This window comes from Ixodes scapularis, unplaced genomic scaffold (genome assembly GCF_016920785.2).
Source record: "Ixodes scapularis isolate PalLabHiFi unplaced genomic scaffold, ASM1692078v2 PGA_scaffold6__148_contigs__length_123643588, whole genome shotgun sequence".
NCBI classification, from domain to species: Eukaryota; Metazoa; Arthropoda; class Arachnida; order Ixodida; family Ixodidae; genus Ixodes; species Ixodes scapularis.
The window spans coordinates 17,887,878-17,902,149 of NW_024609881.1; the positions used below are offsets into that span (position 1 = coordinate 17,887,878).

The 14,272-nt window shown below is 45.4% G+C and overlaps 1 protein-coding gene across 1 annotated transcript in view; it reads left to right on the forward strand.

The window, feature by feature from the left end:
* LOC8023073 (receptor-type guanylate cyclase Gyc76C) overlaps window positions 1-8,765 on the forward strand; it is a 183,684-nt gene extending 174,919 nt beyond the window's left edge. The window contains 1 exon segment of the mRNA XM_042294397.1: window positions 1,970-8,765. Within this exon segment, the coding sequence (XP_042150331.1) occupies window positions 1,970-2,626 (657 nt within the window). The 3' untranslated portion in view covers window positions 2,627-8,765.
* The last annotated feature ends 5,507 nt before the right edge of the window (window positions 8,766-14,272 follow it).

Below are 14,272 nucleotides of genomic sequence, written 5' to 3' on the forward strand. Positions count from 1 at the left end.
GTGTGCCAACATATGCAGAAATATCAAGTTTTGACGGCACACAATAGTTGCTTACTTGCTTCAAAAAGTTGTGGCCCGCAAGGAAAGTCACTTTTTGAAAATGAGGTAGTGAAAGGGAAATCTCATCAGTGCCTTCAGCGCCTGATGCTTTGATTTCGTTGTGTATTTGTTAGGGCTTTTTTCTTTCATAGCCTAGCAGATTATCAGCTTCAAAATAATTTTAGAAGCTCCACATATTTTTTTTTTTCTGGGGGGCCAAGCATCGAAGTTGTGAAGCATTCATGTTTCTTGGGTTTTTTGGATGATACGACTCGCGACTCACAATGTTTCTGTGCTATAACGCCTGAAAGTCATGTAATCGGGGTTTCACGTCATATCGATAAACCTGGAAAAGAAACCCCAGAGCCAGTTTTATCAAAATTATCAAAATCAGGGGTGCACTGGAAACCTTAAATTGGAGTGATCCTTGAGTAAGAGAGCTTCATGGGGAGAGATCTTTTTGTGTGGCTTTATTTTCTGTTGACCCACTACGAGGGCTTTCTTCTTTGGGTCCTCCTGTTACCTTGTCAGTACCAGGATGGTTTCTAAGTACATAATAGGTTCATGTGCACAATTTCATAGGTTGGGTAATTTAGCAACTTGGACCACTCTTTTTTTACATCATCACCGAGAAATGGCAATTTTTTGTCACAGAAAATCGACACTGGAAATTATTGGATATGTGAATAAAAATTAACCCTAATTAGCTCTGAATTTGAAGAAGAATAAACTCAGATTATATTAAAGGGAAGATGGGGCACTTCTACATTTGAGAAAAAACGCTTGAATTGCGTTCATTTGGCCTTTAAAATAACAGATATCAAAATTATATTTCAATGCGACGCACCGGAGAGCCACAACAGCAATTTCAATATAGGGCTGAAGCCCCTCCCAGCTGAAAATTCCAATTAGATCCAATTGGAATTCTAACTGGTTTTAATTGGAACCAATTGGTTTTAGTGGGTTCCAATTGGAAGCACACTGGCCAATGGGTCTCACCAATTGGAAAAAATTTTCCAGTTGGAATTTTAATGGGTTCCAATTGGTTCCCATTGCAGTGACCAATTGGTTGTCCCAAAACCTAGCTGGTACCAATTGGAAATTCCAATTGGAATCTAATGGGAATTTTCAACTGGGCGCGCCCCCCTAGCCTTGGGCAGCCAAAAGAGCCGTCGATGACGTCACGGACAGCGACTGTCTTTCGCGTTTTTCTCGCGTTTAACAATACTTGCACAGCAAATGGTTTGGGTATTCGAGTTCATGGGGTAAAAATACACTAGAATTCACTTCTAACTCAATTTTTCCAAGAAGCTCCATAGCTTCCCTTTAAGCTCTACTGTGTTTGGGAGGACCAGTGTATTGCTTGAGGGAAAGGGGGCCGACAGTGAAATGCCCTTTGAAGAAACTCCAGTTGAAGAAGCTATCCAGATGAACAGACTTCCGTAAAACTCCCCAGCAAAACTTCATTCTGTGCAACGCCTTGAGTTGAGTGAACTTTCACTCAGCCTAAAATCCCATAAGGAAACCCTTCCCTGAGAGATCGCCCATTGCGTTTTTCTGGCTAAGTATCCGTAACATAAAAATTTTGAAACATTGCCGTCGGACATCACGCGATGTCCGACAGGAATCGCATTAACCGCGCTATCAGTTCCCACCTCACGTGGTTTGTAGTGATGGCCCAGGTGTTTCTCCTTCATTATTTATCAAGTTTTTCTGTCGCATGCCCAAAGATAGCCTGCCCCATGCTTTTCAGCATTTATCTCATTTAGTGCGGGCATTTACGGGATTTTACCTCAAGCAAACTTTTTCTTAAAGTTTTTTGAAGTGGTATTTCACTATAACTAGCATTGAAAATGCAATGATACCTGGAGACAACTTATGAATAGAGGACGTTGTCGTACTTAGGCAAAATTTTCCTCCACACATTCAGGCTCTCCACCGCCGGAAGCAAGAGAGCCCGGTGATCCGACACAAGCATCCGCCCTCTCGCGAGTCGTCCTTCTCTCAGCGGAGCTATCACCGGCCCGACCTTGCTGACGCGTCGTCGTCACGCGCCAACAGCATCGTGGACCTCGACGTTGGAATCTCGCTCCAGCTGCCGCCATCGTCATCGCTCCTCCCTCCACGACGGTCGGAGGCGATCCGCAAGGGCTGCTCGTCAGACTTTGGATGTTCGAACCCGGACATCGCAGCCGGAAGGGGCGCTCGGAACTGGGCTGACCGGAACAAGAACGGGCTGAAGAGCCTCGACGAGAGCGTGAGGCCGCTGCTGACGAGAGATCCGACGGACAGCACCAACTGCAACGGTGGAGCGGCGGAAGGACGCCTCGGGGTTCTCGCCGAAGATGCCACCAAGCGCTGGCGATCGTGCGACGAGATCGCGTCGTCGCGGCCCCCGGCGAGAGAGCGACTGAAGAAAGTGTTCGGCGGTCTGCTCCGCGCCGGAGCTACAGAGGAGCGTCCCGCGTCGCGCAACTGGGAGCCGTCCGATTACGAAGCCGCGCCGACGTCTGAGCGACGTCGGCCCGGACAGCATTCCAAGCTGATCTGCGAGGAGGGGATGGATCCTGGCGAGAGTGTGGTGTGAAATGGAGTGGTGTCGGTGTGCAGTCGTGGAATCGTGTCTCGCGGGCACATTGGCTCTTGAAAGGACTCTAAACTGCTCCTGAATTTTTTTCTTAAGTGTCGAGATAGGAAACGTACGTCGCAAAATAAACTTTCCCCGCTCCCCCAAAACATTTAAGCGCAATATCTATGTTGCAAGACAAATTTTGACTTAAGTACGAAGTGTACCTGTATTTTGAGGTGTTGAACTTGAAAGAGAAGCATGTCTCATACGGTAACTAAAGATGAGTCGGGCGTGGGGGGGAGGCTGAGGTGAGGGTGTTTTTGCTTTACAACGTGCACATCCTTTCTCTACACTTAGGGTGCAGTGTCTTTTTCCCAAAAATCTCCGCGAGGGCAACGTAGAACAGCAGGAAACCTTAACATATTTGGACCTGTCGACTATGCCTTCGTTTGCTTGCCTGCAGCTCGAACAGGTCAATGGGAGAGCATCGAATGAGACCTCGCAAGGACACCTACATTCCGCAAGAGTTGCCCAGTCGTTGTCCACCCAACGAGCACTATGTTTCTAGTGACTAAACGACGCAGGCGAGTTGCTCCCTCGATCATCCAAACTCTGCGTTCCAGTCTTCGAGAAGCCCAGTTCTCTGAGCCTGTGCCGCGACATAGACGAGTGGTGAGTGACGCGTCGTTCGACAAATTCGCCAACGGTGGAACCGCGCGTCAACTCGGAAATAGTCTTCCAGCACCGTGCCTATGTAACGTGAACCCGACGTGCATTTTGGGGTCGCTTAAAGAAAGGCTCCGCCGGCGCTTCCACTTCTGGGTCGTCGCACCCGGCAAAAGTGGTTTTTTTTCGGACTCCGCACGTATTTCTAAGTACCTAGGACATTTATATTATAACTCGTTTTTATCCACCATTTTTTTCTTTCTTCTTGTTTGCTTTTTTTTCTATTGAAACCCGAGTGTGTGTCCCCATTCCAAGTGTTGAGAACAAGAATGGATGCTTTTTGTGTGTCATTTTTTTTACTGTACGTTACGAGAGCACCCTTCCCGACAAAGCCCCCGCTGCACTGCAGAGGCGTCGGAGGAAGATGAAGAAGTTTGGTCGAAGCCTGATCACGAAGGCAATGATCCGAGCGGGGTTGTTTCTGTGTAAGTGTCATGACAAGCTTTCTTGAGGGGAGTGACGGCTGCCCAAGTTATCTCGACTCTTAGGGTCGAGAGTGTGAGTGTGAGAGAAGATGGGACTCTGGGGTGTGGTTTCGCTCCAAGGCAGAATCAAATTTTCGGACGGCATTTGTTGGCCCCTAACGCAAGCTTCGAAGAAGGACTTTTGAAGTTTTTTCTCATTTCGTTTTTCTACTTAGGGTGTAATGAAGGAGTTTTTGCTTTTTTTTGCATTCGAGAGCAGCGTGTGCTATTTCGGGGCGTTGGCCGGATTTGAACAAGCAAACTGAATACGAATGTGTAGCCTGTACCTGTAGTTCATGCAATAGGGATTTTTTTTGTTTGTTTTTCGGATTAGATGCGGACATTTGGCAGCAGGTTTTTGTGGGTGAAAGAGACCTAGCAACCATGTGTCTGTTTTGTGCACACTTGTTGGTGCGACGGTTTGGCCAGTCTAAACTTTATTTCTATCAATAATTTCGCAACATCTCGGACACTATTAGAGCCAGTTTTTCAAAGACATATTGTGAAGTGATTGCTTTTGGTTTTTAAGCCCGTACTGCTAAAAAGCTATAATTGCAAAAATAGTAAATGATTGCATAGTGTGTCGAGGAATATTCTTGGCTGGCAGAGCTTTAATGCTACAAGTTACTTTGTTGGACCAGTTTAGCAGGAAAAGTTGAACATGCTGAACTGAAGCACGTCTGCCGCATAGTGATGCATCTGCACAACATTTGTGCTGTTCTAGGAAACAGTTGCACCAGCCATTTTTTCCGTAAGATCTTACGGAATTTTTCGCTTATTTGCAATCTTTCTAAAGTAAACTCCACATATCTAAAAGAATTTCAGAATAGCTGGAGTCACAGCAGCGCTTTTCTTGATGTACCTCCCTCTCTATGTCCTTTCCGGAGTGCAATAACAAACATGAAGTTTATCAACTCGTACCTCGCAAATTCAACATAGTTTTTATTGATACCTTGTGGCACATTCTGTATTAAAGGCTGAGGACACTGGGCTATGCAGCTGGGAGCAAGTACAAGTATGATACTTTGCCACCAGATACTATTTCATAAGCTTCATATATGTTCATGGAGGTTTTAGAAACCCTCTTCATATGAGGTAGGCTAAAGGATGCTGAATAGTTGTACATAACTAAATGTTTGGCCGTAATTCTGAATTTTGAAACTATAGGTGTTCAACCTTGTTTTATAGTTTAAGTAACTGGCAGCAAATGGTCTCAGATATGTGACTACTTTGCATCCTTCCTAACAAGTTAGAGCTTCAACATGACACCTTTTGAAATGCACACTCAGTTTTGGCCATATTTGCTGAGATTATCCAATCTTATGGACACATCACCGCTGTTACTCAGAACTGTGGGAACTTTTCCAAGTGTAACCCTCTCTAAGAAAGGCCCTTTCCAACTCAAGCTTACACATCGACATGTTGGAGCCTTTCCATTGAAGGAGCTTTCTTACCTTTCCCACTAAGTATGCACAAACCACTCCTACAATGTTTTTTTATAGATGCCAAAGAATTTGTATTGCGTAACAAGCTTTGAACTTCATGGAACCTATTTGAACTTGTTTTTTTTACTTGTATCATTACAGATTCAAACTGCTTTAAAAAAAAAAAAAAATCTAGATTGTGTTTTATGTAAGCTAGCTGAACCCGAAATCTTGATATTTTTATCTTTAAAAACTTTGATGACCCCCCTCTGAATCCCACCTTGCAGAAAAATTCTGATATTGCTTAACAAATGCTCGATGTAACTATGACAACGACTAGCACATGTTGTCGTCTCTTCTCTCATTGGGCCTTGAGTGGTGCCTCTTCACTACAGTGCCTTCTTTATTCATTTACTTTTTTTTTCTTTTAAATCAAACAACTATGGTCACTTACAGAATAAAACAAAGGAGGCCCTTCAGTTTTCCAACCTCCAGTGCAGACTTCCTGCCTTTAATAACTCCTCAGCATCTTATGTGCTGCAAGCATTCATGCGCAGCCAATGCACAACGGAAGGCAGTGTGCACGTGCTAAAGACTAGGCATCCAAAAGAGATGCCCTGTGTTTTTTTTTTTTATTTAGTCAGTGATTGCAACGGCAGGAGGGGAGCCTGACCTGCTTACTGTAATCAGAAATTATGCAGGATTCTTGCTTTTGAGAGGTGGAAGCGCTTCCACAGGACACTTTAAAAGTGTACGTAGAGGATTTCGTCTGCATTCTTACGAGTTGCAGCCTATGAATACGTAATTCTAAATTCTGCCACACCCCTGCACTTCAGCTTACCAGTTGTATGTAGGTCTACCAAAAGCTCTGGCACGATATAGGAGCTCTGCAAGGTGCTTTGTTTTTGCAAGCACTTGCACAAAGAAGGCGAAATGTAAGAAGGAGGGGTCTTGTTCCAGGGCTCTTGAACAAAATTTAATCCTGCAATGGGTAGGGTATCAAAAAAAAAGGTTGAGGCAATCACGTAATCACAATTCAAAGGTAGGACTGCACCCACGTCGCGAAGGGCTTTGCATCAGCAGCTGGATATGGCTTCATTGTGTTACATCAGTCCTTGGATTGGGCTATTTAGGCATTGTAATGGATACCAATGGCATTTTTCGAAATGACCAAGATCTTGACCCTGATTTTGTAATGTGGAAGTTTTTGCCTTGGTAAGGCCCTAATTATACATTGTTGGTTGCACAGAGCAATGTGTCCTTAGATTGTGCACCTTTGTGGGCTTAAATCGTATTTCCAATACGAAAATCCTATGGTAAAATATAGTAAAATTTTTGGAGAAACAAGCATATTTTAAAGCTATACTACTATTTGGCATAAATGTGAAGACCATGTGCCACAATGTGATAGGAACACTTTCCATCAATGGAAGGTTGCCTTGGCATTTCTTTAACCAATTCATCTAAGATAGTAAACAACCATAGAGCAAGGGGAACAAGGGGATGAATGACAAACAGATGCAAGTATATAGCTAAAATTTTATGTAATTGAAGTCAATTTAAATTTATTTACTTTAGGCTTCCTAGTCTGTTACCCTATTCTTCTAGTCTCCTATCCTTGATATCCATCACTTCGGTAAAAAAAAAAGTGGATGCGACATTCTCTGCCCTTAGGATGCCTTCAAATTTATTGATTCACCTACCCAAGCAGCTTGCCATTTGATAAAAAAAAAATTCAATTGACTGTGGCCACTCTTTTTCACTTATGCTTTGGTGTCTCACTTTCTTTTTCTGCTATTATTTGTACTTGTGTGGACGTGCAGGAAGGTCATGTTAGTTTTAATATTTTTATGAGAAAATAGTACACAGGGAGTGCATAACCTTGCAAAAAGTATGACTTTTTTTGTTTTTTTTATTTTTTTCACATTGTGGTTTTTTTGGAGGCTTAGTTGGTGGCCTTCTTTTTGTGCGGTCACGGTTCTGTTCAGTACTTATTCCGTTTCCTCGGCATATGAAACTTCAGACGTGCTTAAATTTTACGTCAGCTTTAACCCTCTGTTTAGGGATAGCGCTACAACTGGCTCTATTCGTGCGAATTCGTAGCATTCAGGGCAAGATATTTCATTTCCTTGGTTAGTTGTAAGAGGAAGTTTCACCACGGTGGACAAACAAAACTGGCAACCACAGTGAAACATAGCTTTATAAAATGTGCACTAGAAATGACACATTGAATGCCATCTTTTTTGTGTGATATTTTCCAGCTTTTTTGTTTTAACGCAATAGCGAGATGCAACTGCGGTTTTTGTACCCTCCTGGGCATTGCCAAGAGGCATGGTTGCACCCCAACTGCACATGGTTGCTAGAGCTACTCTTCCTGCGATGTCCTGGTTCAACACCGTAGACAAAAGGCAGTAGTGCCGGATTTTCCTTGTCAATTGAAGGGGGCAGAGCGGGGTGCAGATCTGATACGAGTGCTGCGTAAGCGTTGGACTGGGGTCGAGCACGAGTCCTGGCCGAACGCCGACGCAATACTCGTGGCCCATCCGCACTTGGCACCGGCCTCTTACGGGTGACGTGGAAAATCAAATACCTCCCACACCACCAGGAACAATCAAAGTTTGCGGATAGCCTCCCCTACCTCCTAGGAACGTCGGCAGACTAGGATGGAGCCTGACTCCAAGCATCCTTCGACGCAACGACTGAACACGAGGTTCGGCCACTTGCTGAAGCAGTGCCCGTGTCCAATTTTGCGTCTGCGCTCGATCTCGATGTGATGACGTCAAAATTCGAGTGCAGGGACTTTGATTATTCTATACTTCGCTTCACACCAGGTCTGAGCGCATCCGACTCCACGATTCGATGGACCATTTGAGTTGCACCAAAAGTGCGTCGTCACGGCCTCGTTACCCTTGTGCAGCGTCACGAGCGCCGTGACGTTGCACTCTTGGCACTGCTTGATTAGCCCCACAGATCGTAGCGTTGGCTGCGGCCGGGCTTAGTGGAGAGTTTTAGGGAACCGTGTTTGCACATCCTATAGGGTACGATGGGCCCTCCGGTACGATGTGCGCATGTATGAGTCTTCTGTGGTGGTACATGCGTAGTTCGAACCGTAGGGCCCATCGTGCCGTATCAGATGTGCAAAAAGCGGTTCCCTAAAACTCTTTGGTGTGAAATGTAGTATAGGTGGTGGTACTACGGCCTCGCCATCTAAAAGATGTTGCCCGACTGCGTCCACCCCCCCTCCCTCAAAAAACAAAAGTGCTAAGCAGGCTGAATTGCAACATGGAATCCTCCAGACACAACGATGTACAAAGAAATCCAGGCGGTCCGTTGCCCCGCTGCTCGTGGCGGGGTCTCCCGGACGATGCCAAGCCATCCGAAAGCAAACTTGTTAGTGCCAAATACCTGTGCTCTGGATGACCTCTGTGATACATACTGGCACTGTCGCGGTTTCATGCCGAGGCCTGGTGGACCTGCAAGCCACGCGCAGGTGGAGACTGGCTGTTGGCAGTATTGTAAATAAAGCGGAAGAATTATTTTCTACAAGGCCCACTCGTACATTTGCATGCAGGAGCACATTCCCGTTTCTAGATGTTCTATCTCATGTGTGAACTTTCTGCCTGTACTTGACGGTGACAGCGCAGGGAAAACCAATCTCGCACCAGACACTCGGGAAGACAAGCACACGCGCTGAACTTAGAACTCTTGTGTATTCGACTACTTCATTTTTCTCTTCAATGTCTGGGTTGACTTTTCAGCATGATAAGTAGAAGAAGTAGCACGAAATACAAGGAAAATTCTAAAGACAAGGCAAAAGAACAGTAAAAGAAAAGAAAAATGAAGAAACGGGAAATATACCTAAATGAAACACTTTACAAATCGTCCCTCACCCTCATCGCTATCATTTAGATAGAAATTGGAGCTCTTTGGTCGACGGCGCTATAGAAGGACTACTTACACACTTGTCCTTCAGATGTGCTATCCTTTCCGCTTCCATTATTTCTCTTGTCAATGCATTTCGACTCCTACCTATTGCAGAACAATTTTCAAAATGTGCTACACAGCCACAATCGCGACGATGGATTCCCAAGTGTCCAGCTACGACTCGGTGAATGTCTCTTAAACGATCATTCAAACACCTTCCAGTCTGGCCTACATACTCTCTACCACATGAGTGTGGGACAGAATAATATATGTCTCCTTCAGTACAATTTACAAAGCTTTTGTGGTGCTTTTTTGAACAACCAACTTCCGGGTGTGCCGATCCGTTCACCCTCCTGCACAGGCTGAGAAGCTTATTTGGTGCTGAAAAAGCAACATTAATGTTAATGCGGTTTCCTATCTTTTTAAGGCCGTGCGAAACTTTTTGTATATAGGGAACAACGGCCGTCCTTTTCTTTTCTGTATTGCGTTTAGGTCGTTCACCCCATCTTATTTTCTTCAATAAATCCTCTGCCACGGCTGTAACTAATGTACTAGGATATCCTATTGACTTTAACCTGGCAATTTGAGCATCACAGCTAACCTTAAGTAAATGAATACAAGACTTATTAAGCGCATTGGTGAGACATAATTTAACAATGCCTCGCTTAGCAAGCTTGGAGTGTGCGAACTGAAAATTAAGAAGAGGTTTCTTGCCTCTCGGTTCGTATGACCAACATACATGATGCTCCGAAAAAATTAATCCGAGGTCCAAGAACCGCAAGGAACCTTCTGTGGGGAGCTCATGAGTGATTTCTAGTGGATCTATACAGGATTTAAAACAGGAAAGAACGTTAGAGACCAATATTTGAAAGTCATTAGCTGCACAATCTAGCACAATCAAAAAAATCATCAACAAAGCAAAACATTTTCAGAACAGTAGAAGCATTTAAGCTACGTGAAAGGATCCGGTCTCGATGCGCTAGGTAAAGGTTACTCAAAACTGGTGCTATGCATGAACCAATGCATACCCCTGCTTTTTAGAGAAAGGTGTTATCCTCCCAACACGCAAACGGAGATCTTAAATATGTTGTGAGCAATTCAAGGGAACCACCTTGGGAAATTCCTGACGCGGTCTGAAAAGCAATAACACCAAAAGAGTCAATGCAGTCCTCCACACACTTCAACAGCTCATCCTGCGGAGGAGAGTAGTAGAGGTCCTTTATGTCCACTGAGAAGGCCTTGAGATGCCAATCATTAGAGTTCGTTAGAAACTTTATCAATTCGCTAGAGTGTTTTAGCATAAAAGGATCCTGAACCGGCAAGAGATTTAATTTCTCCTGCAAGAATAAGGCAATAGACTTCTGCCACGAACCTTTATCAGATACAATCACCCTTAATTGGCAATCTACTTTATGTGTTTTTGCTCTGAAAAAAAGCTCTAAGCTAAGGTTCCTACTGCGTTCAATAGAGGAGCACAATTGTTTTAGCTGTAGCTCACTACATAATTTTTTTGCTTCACTTTTGACCTTTGTTAATGAGATACTAGTGTTACGCTGAAAAACCGAGTCAATGGCTAACACGGCCTTGGTTCCAAAAACGCCCCGTGGCATGATCACAAATCCACCTTCTTTGTCTGCTGGCAACAAAAATAGAAATTGACGCACCAAATATTATTCAATCTCCTTAACTGGTAACGTAGTTCTTTGATGGGCGTGCCGATATAACAAATCTACTCCTTCAGAACTGCATCGAGCCATCTCTGCTTCAGCAGCCCATCTCGACACTTGCCTCACAAATGAGAGTAGCTCAGGCTAGCGCTAGCGCAGCCAAGGTCCGGCGGAAGGCTTCTACCGAATTCTTAGACTTTCACCAACTATAGCTATAGCGTTTGCTAGTTAGTTGCCTGTTGCATACCAGAATATCAACGGCAATAGAACTGCTACTTCAAGAGTGCAACCTGTAAATAACCCACCAACTTGTACATGCGTTCAGTGGCATTGGAGCAAGGAAACCAGAACGGCTAACGCCCCTTAGATATTTGGCACTTTATTTGTTTGATTTATCCTCGGGGCATAAGCATTACAGAGGAAAAAGTGGTTACTCACGAATTATAACGGATATTGAATACAATAAGCAATGGTTGGTTAATGAGACAATCTAAAGCATTAAAAAAAAAAAAGAAGAACATGATCTGTGACTGAGTCTACGGACGCACGGAGAGCAGATGGTCTGCTTCTTTCGCAGGAGTTGCGGTGACGTCAGAATGACGACGAGCTCTGATTGGTTTTGATTGAAAGGATAGTGCGTAAACCTCAATGCTAGATGACTTGAGGTCTACCCCCTATTTTGACGTTACAAAATGCTGTATGAGAGGGGGGGGGGGGGGGGAGAGGAGGCCCCAGCAAAAGGAAAGATTTCGGGGGGGCCCGGGCCTCATGGCCCCCTCCCGGGGTACGTGCCTGCCTGTCAGTATACAGTAAACTCGCATTAATTCAAACTCCAGGAAGTCACAGATTTTAGTTTGAATGATCAGAAATTCATCTAAATATGATACTAGACAACGTTATGATTTGTTACATATACAAAGGAGATTTTTGCCAAGTTTCCTCTACATAGGCCTAATTATAAGCAAGTACAGGCATCACATATTGGTGAAAGAACTGTAACGGTAAGCTTATTCATCGGGAAAAAACGTTGTCGATTGTGGATTGTTTAGTCAGCACATGAGATCTCAAAACAAACTTTTCAATACCAGCCAACGCAAGTAGCTCTTTACGGGACTCTTCCTTTGCAGACAGAAACTTCCTGAGCTGAGCGATGTGCTCTAAGACCTCAGGGGCTGTGACAGTTGGTAGTGGGTCACCATTTTCTTCATCGTCATCTTCACTCTCACTGCTGCACTGTGCTGGCATCACTTTGTACTATTTCCTCTAATGAGTCATCACGACAAACACACACACATCGGCGTCAAGGCTAGCATATTCCGCCAGCTCGGCGTTCACATCATGTGCTTCAAGGGCAGAAAGCAGGATGCTAGTGAGCTGTTCCTCATCCTCGATGTCGTCTTGGTCATCATTGCTAGTCTTGAAGCACATAATGTGAACGCCGTTTTCCGCTAATGTGTGCCCGCTTGAGGCCCGTTGAGAGCGCTTCTTTCCGAGCACCGGCGCAATACGGAGAAGTGACACTCACGAAAGCAAACTCGCGGGTATTGCTTCTCTGCGGTGCACCAGTGGTCGGAAAGAAGCGCACTCAACGGGGCCACGAGAACAAAAAACTATGAATTAAGCGAAAACGCCGTTCGAATTAAGCGGCTTATAAATACATTCAAAACATAGCGGCACAACTGAAATTTTCAAATCTGTTTTGAATTGACCGGAAGTACAAATATCTGTGTTTCAATTATCGTGAGCTTACTGAAGCTAAGCGGGTGTAAACACGGGAAACGACGGCTCCGGTGGCGAATGCAAATCTGAAAACTAGTGTTCAGAATCCTCAGATCTAAGGCAACTTAACCTAAGCCATGCGCCCTCCTTCTTTTTCCAGACGAGTCGGCAGCGTTTTTGTGGCAATCCGATCAAAGGTACGATAGCGCGTGCGCTCGCCGTTGACTAAAGATATGGACACACTCGCCGCTCTTTTCGGAAATACCACAGTGAGTGCCCAGAAAGTTTTGGCAGAGTTGGACGTCCCTTGATGGTAGCCAGCGAATGAGAGGACACTGCCGGCAACATCTTTCCCCAGCTCCTACGCCGGCTGCCGGCAAAATATCCACTTCCTATTTGGACACTGTTCCTGCCTTGTGTTTAATTTAATTGTTGTTTCCTGGCTTTTTGTCCTGTTCATTATCTGAACGGTAATTCTTCTACGGCAGTGTAAGTGTGAGCTCTTCGCTCAAAAACTGACCTCGGCTACACGAACTCTCGCTCAGCGGGACCAACTGCCAAATATAAAGCTGTGAGCTATACCCCGTGTCACTAGTTGCGTGCAGTACAGGCGAAGGCAATGCCGGGCAAGGGGAGAAAGGGCAAGCACTATCCTCTCCTCTCTAACCTTCCTAGTGCTCTCCCTTGCCCTCCTCTCTCTTCCCGCCTTCCTAGTGCTCGCCCTTTCTCTATTCGTCTGGCGTTGCCTTCGCATGCACTGCACACAACTATTGACACGGAGTATAGAGAATCTCGCTTTCAGAAAATGTCACCATTAACATGCGAGTATTTTCTCGGACTGCTGCTATAAAAATCGTCAGAACAACAAAAACTGCCGTATGAATATTTTTGTTTTTTATGACACACATTGAGTTCGATTTATTTTCAAGTGCACTCAACGGGAACGACAATGTAATTACTCCCTTGTTCTATAAAAAAAAAAAAAGAAACACGATGGGGCGGTGCCATTTTAATTCTTGTTATCACACCATGTGAGGGCCCATACTAGTCCTATAAACAAATCAAAGGGCGAAACTGCGAGTTTACAAAAGGCAGTGAGCACGAAGTTCTTGACACCCTCTCCTGCCTTATGTTGGCCCTCGACCTTTCGGGGGTGGGCTGCCTGGCCCCACAGGAGGGGTGAAAGGCGCTGGTACGAGCTAGGGAGGCTCTAGTGAGGGTGGGCGCAACTCAAATGCTGGAGGGCGTTGGCAATTAGATGGCGGCGCCTGAGTGAGAGGATTGGGAAAGGGTATGCGCCAATGTTGCCTGCACGAGAGCAGACGCCCGCTCTGTTGCAACTCCGCTGCCCCATGAGCCTTTCCTCCTCTTGCCTCCCATTGCAAGCAACGAACGCCTTGGCGTAGCCTTTCTCGCTTCCTTCTCGCTACGGCAATAGACCATCCCATTTAGCGCTCTCAGGGCGGCGCCATCTTGCTCGACCGTAGCGCCTTCTCCACACTCCCAAGAAGTTCAGCAGGTGCGGCAGGGTAAAACGAGAGAGAGGGCACGCGCCCGACCCCGCTAGCAGACGGCAAACCGGGAGGTTGCTATTCTCCATCTTCGGACTGTACCGGCGGACTGTACCGAACATCGAACTCTCGCTCGTGGCTGCCGTTATGAAATGGTTCGCGTTCTTATGGCGAATTCCACTGGGCGTTTTGGAGCGCGCCGGGATCAGTTGACCAGATCCGGACTGGA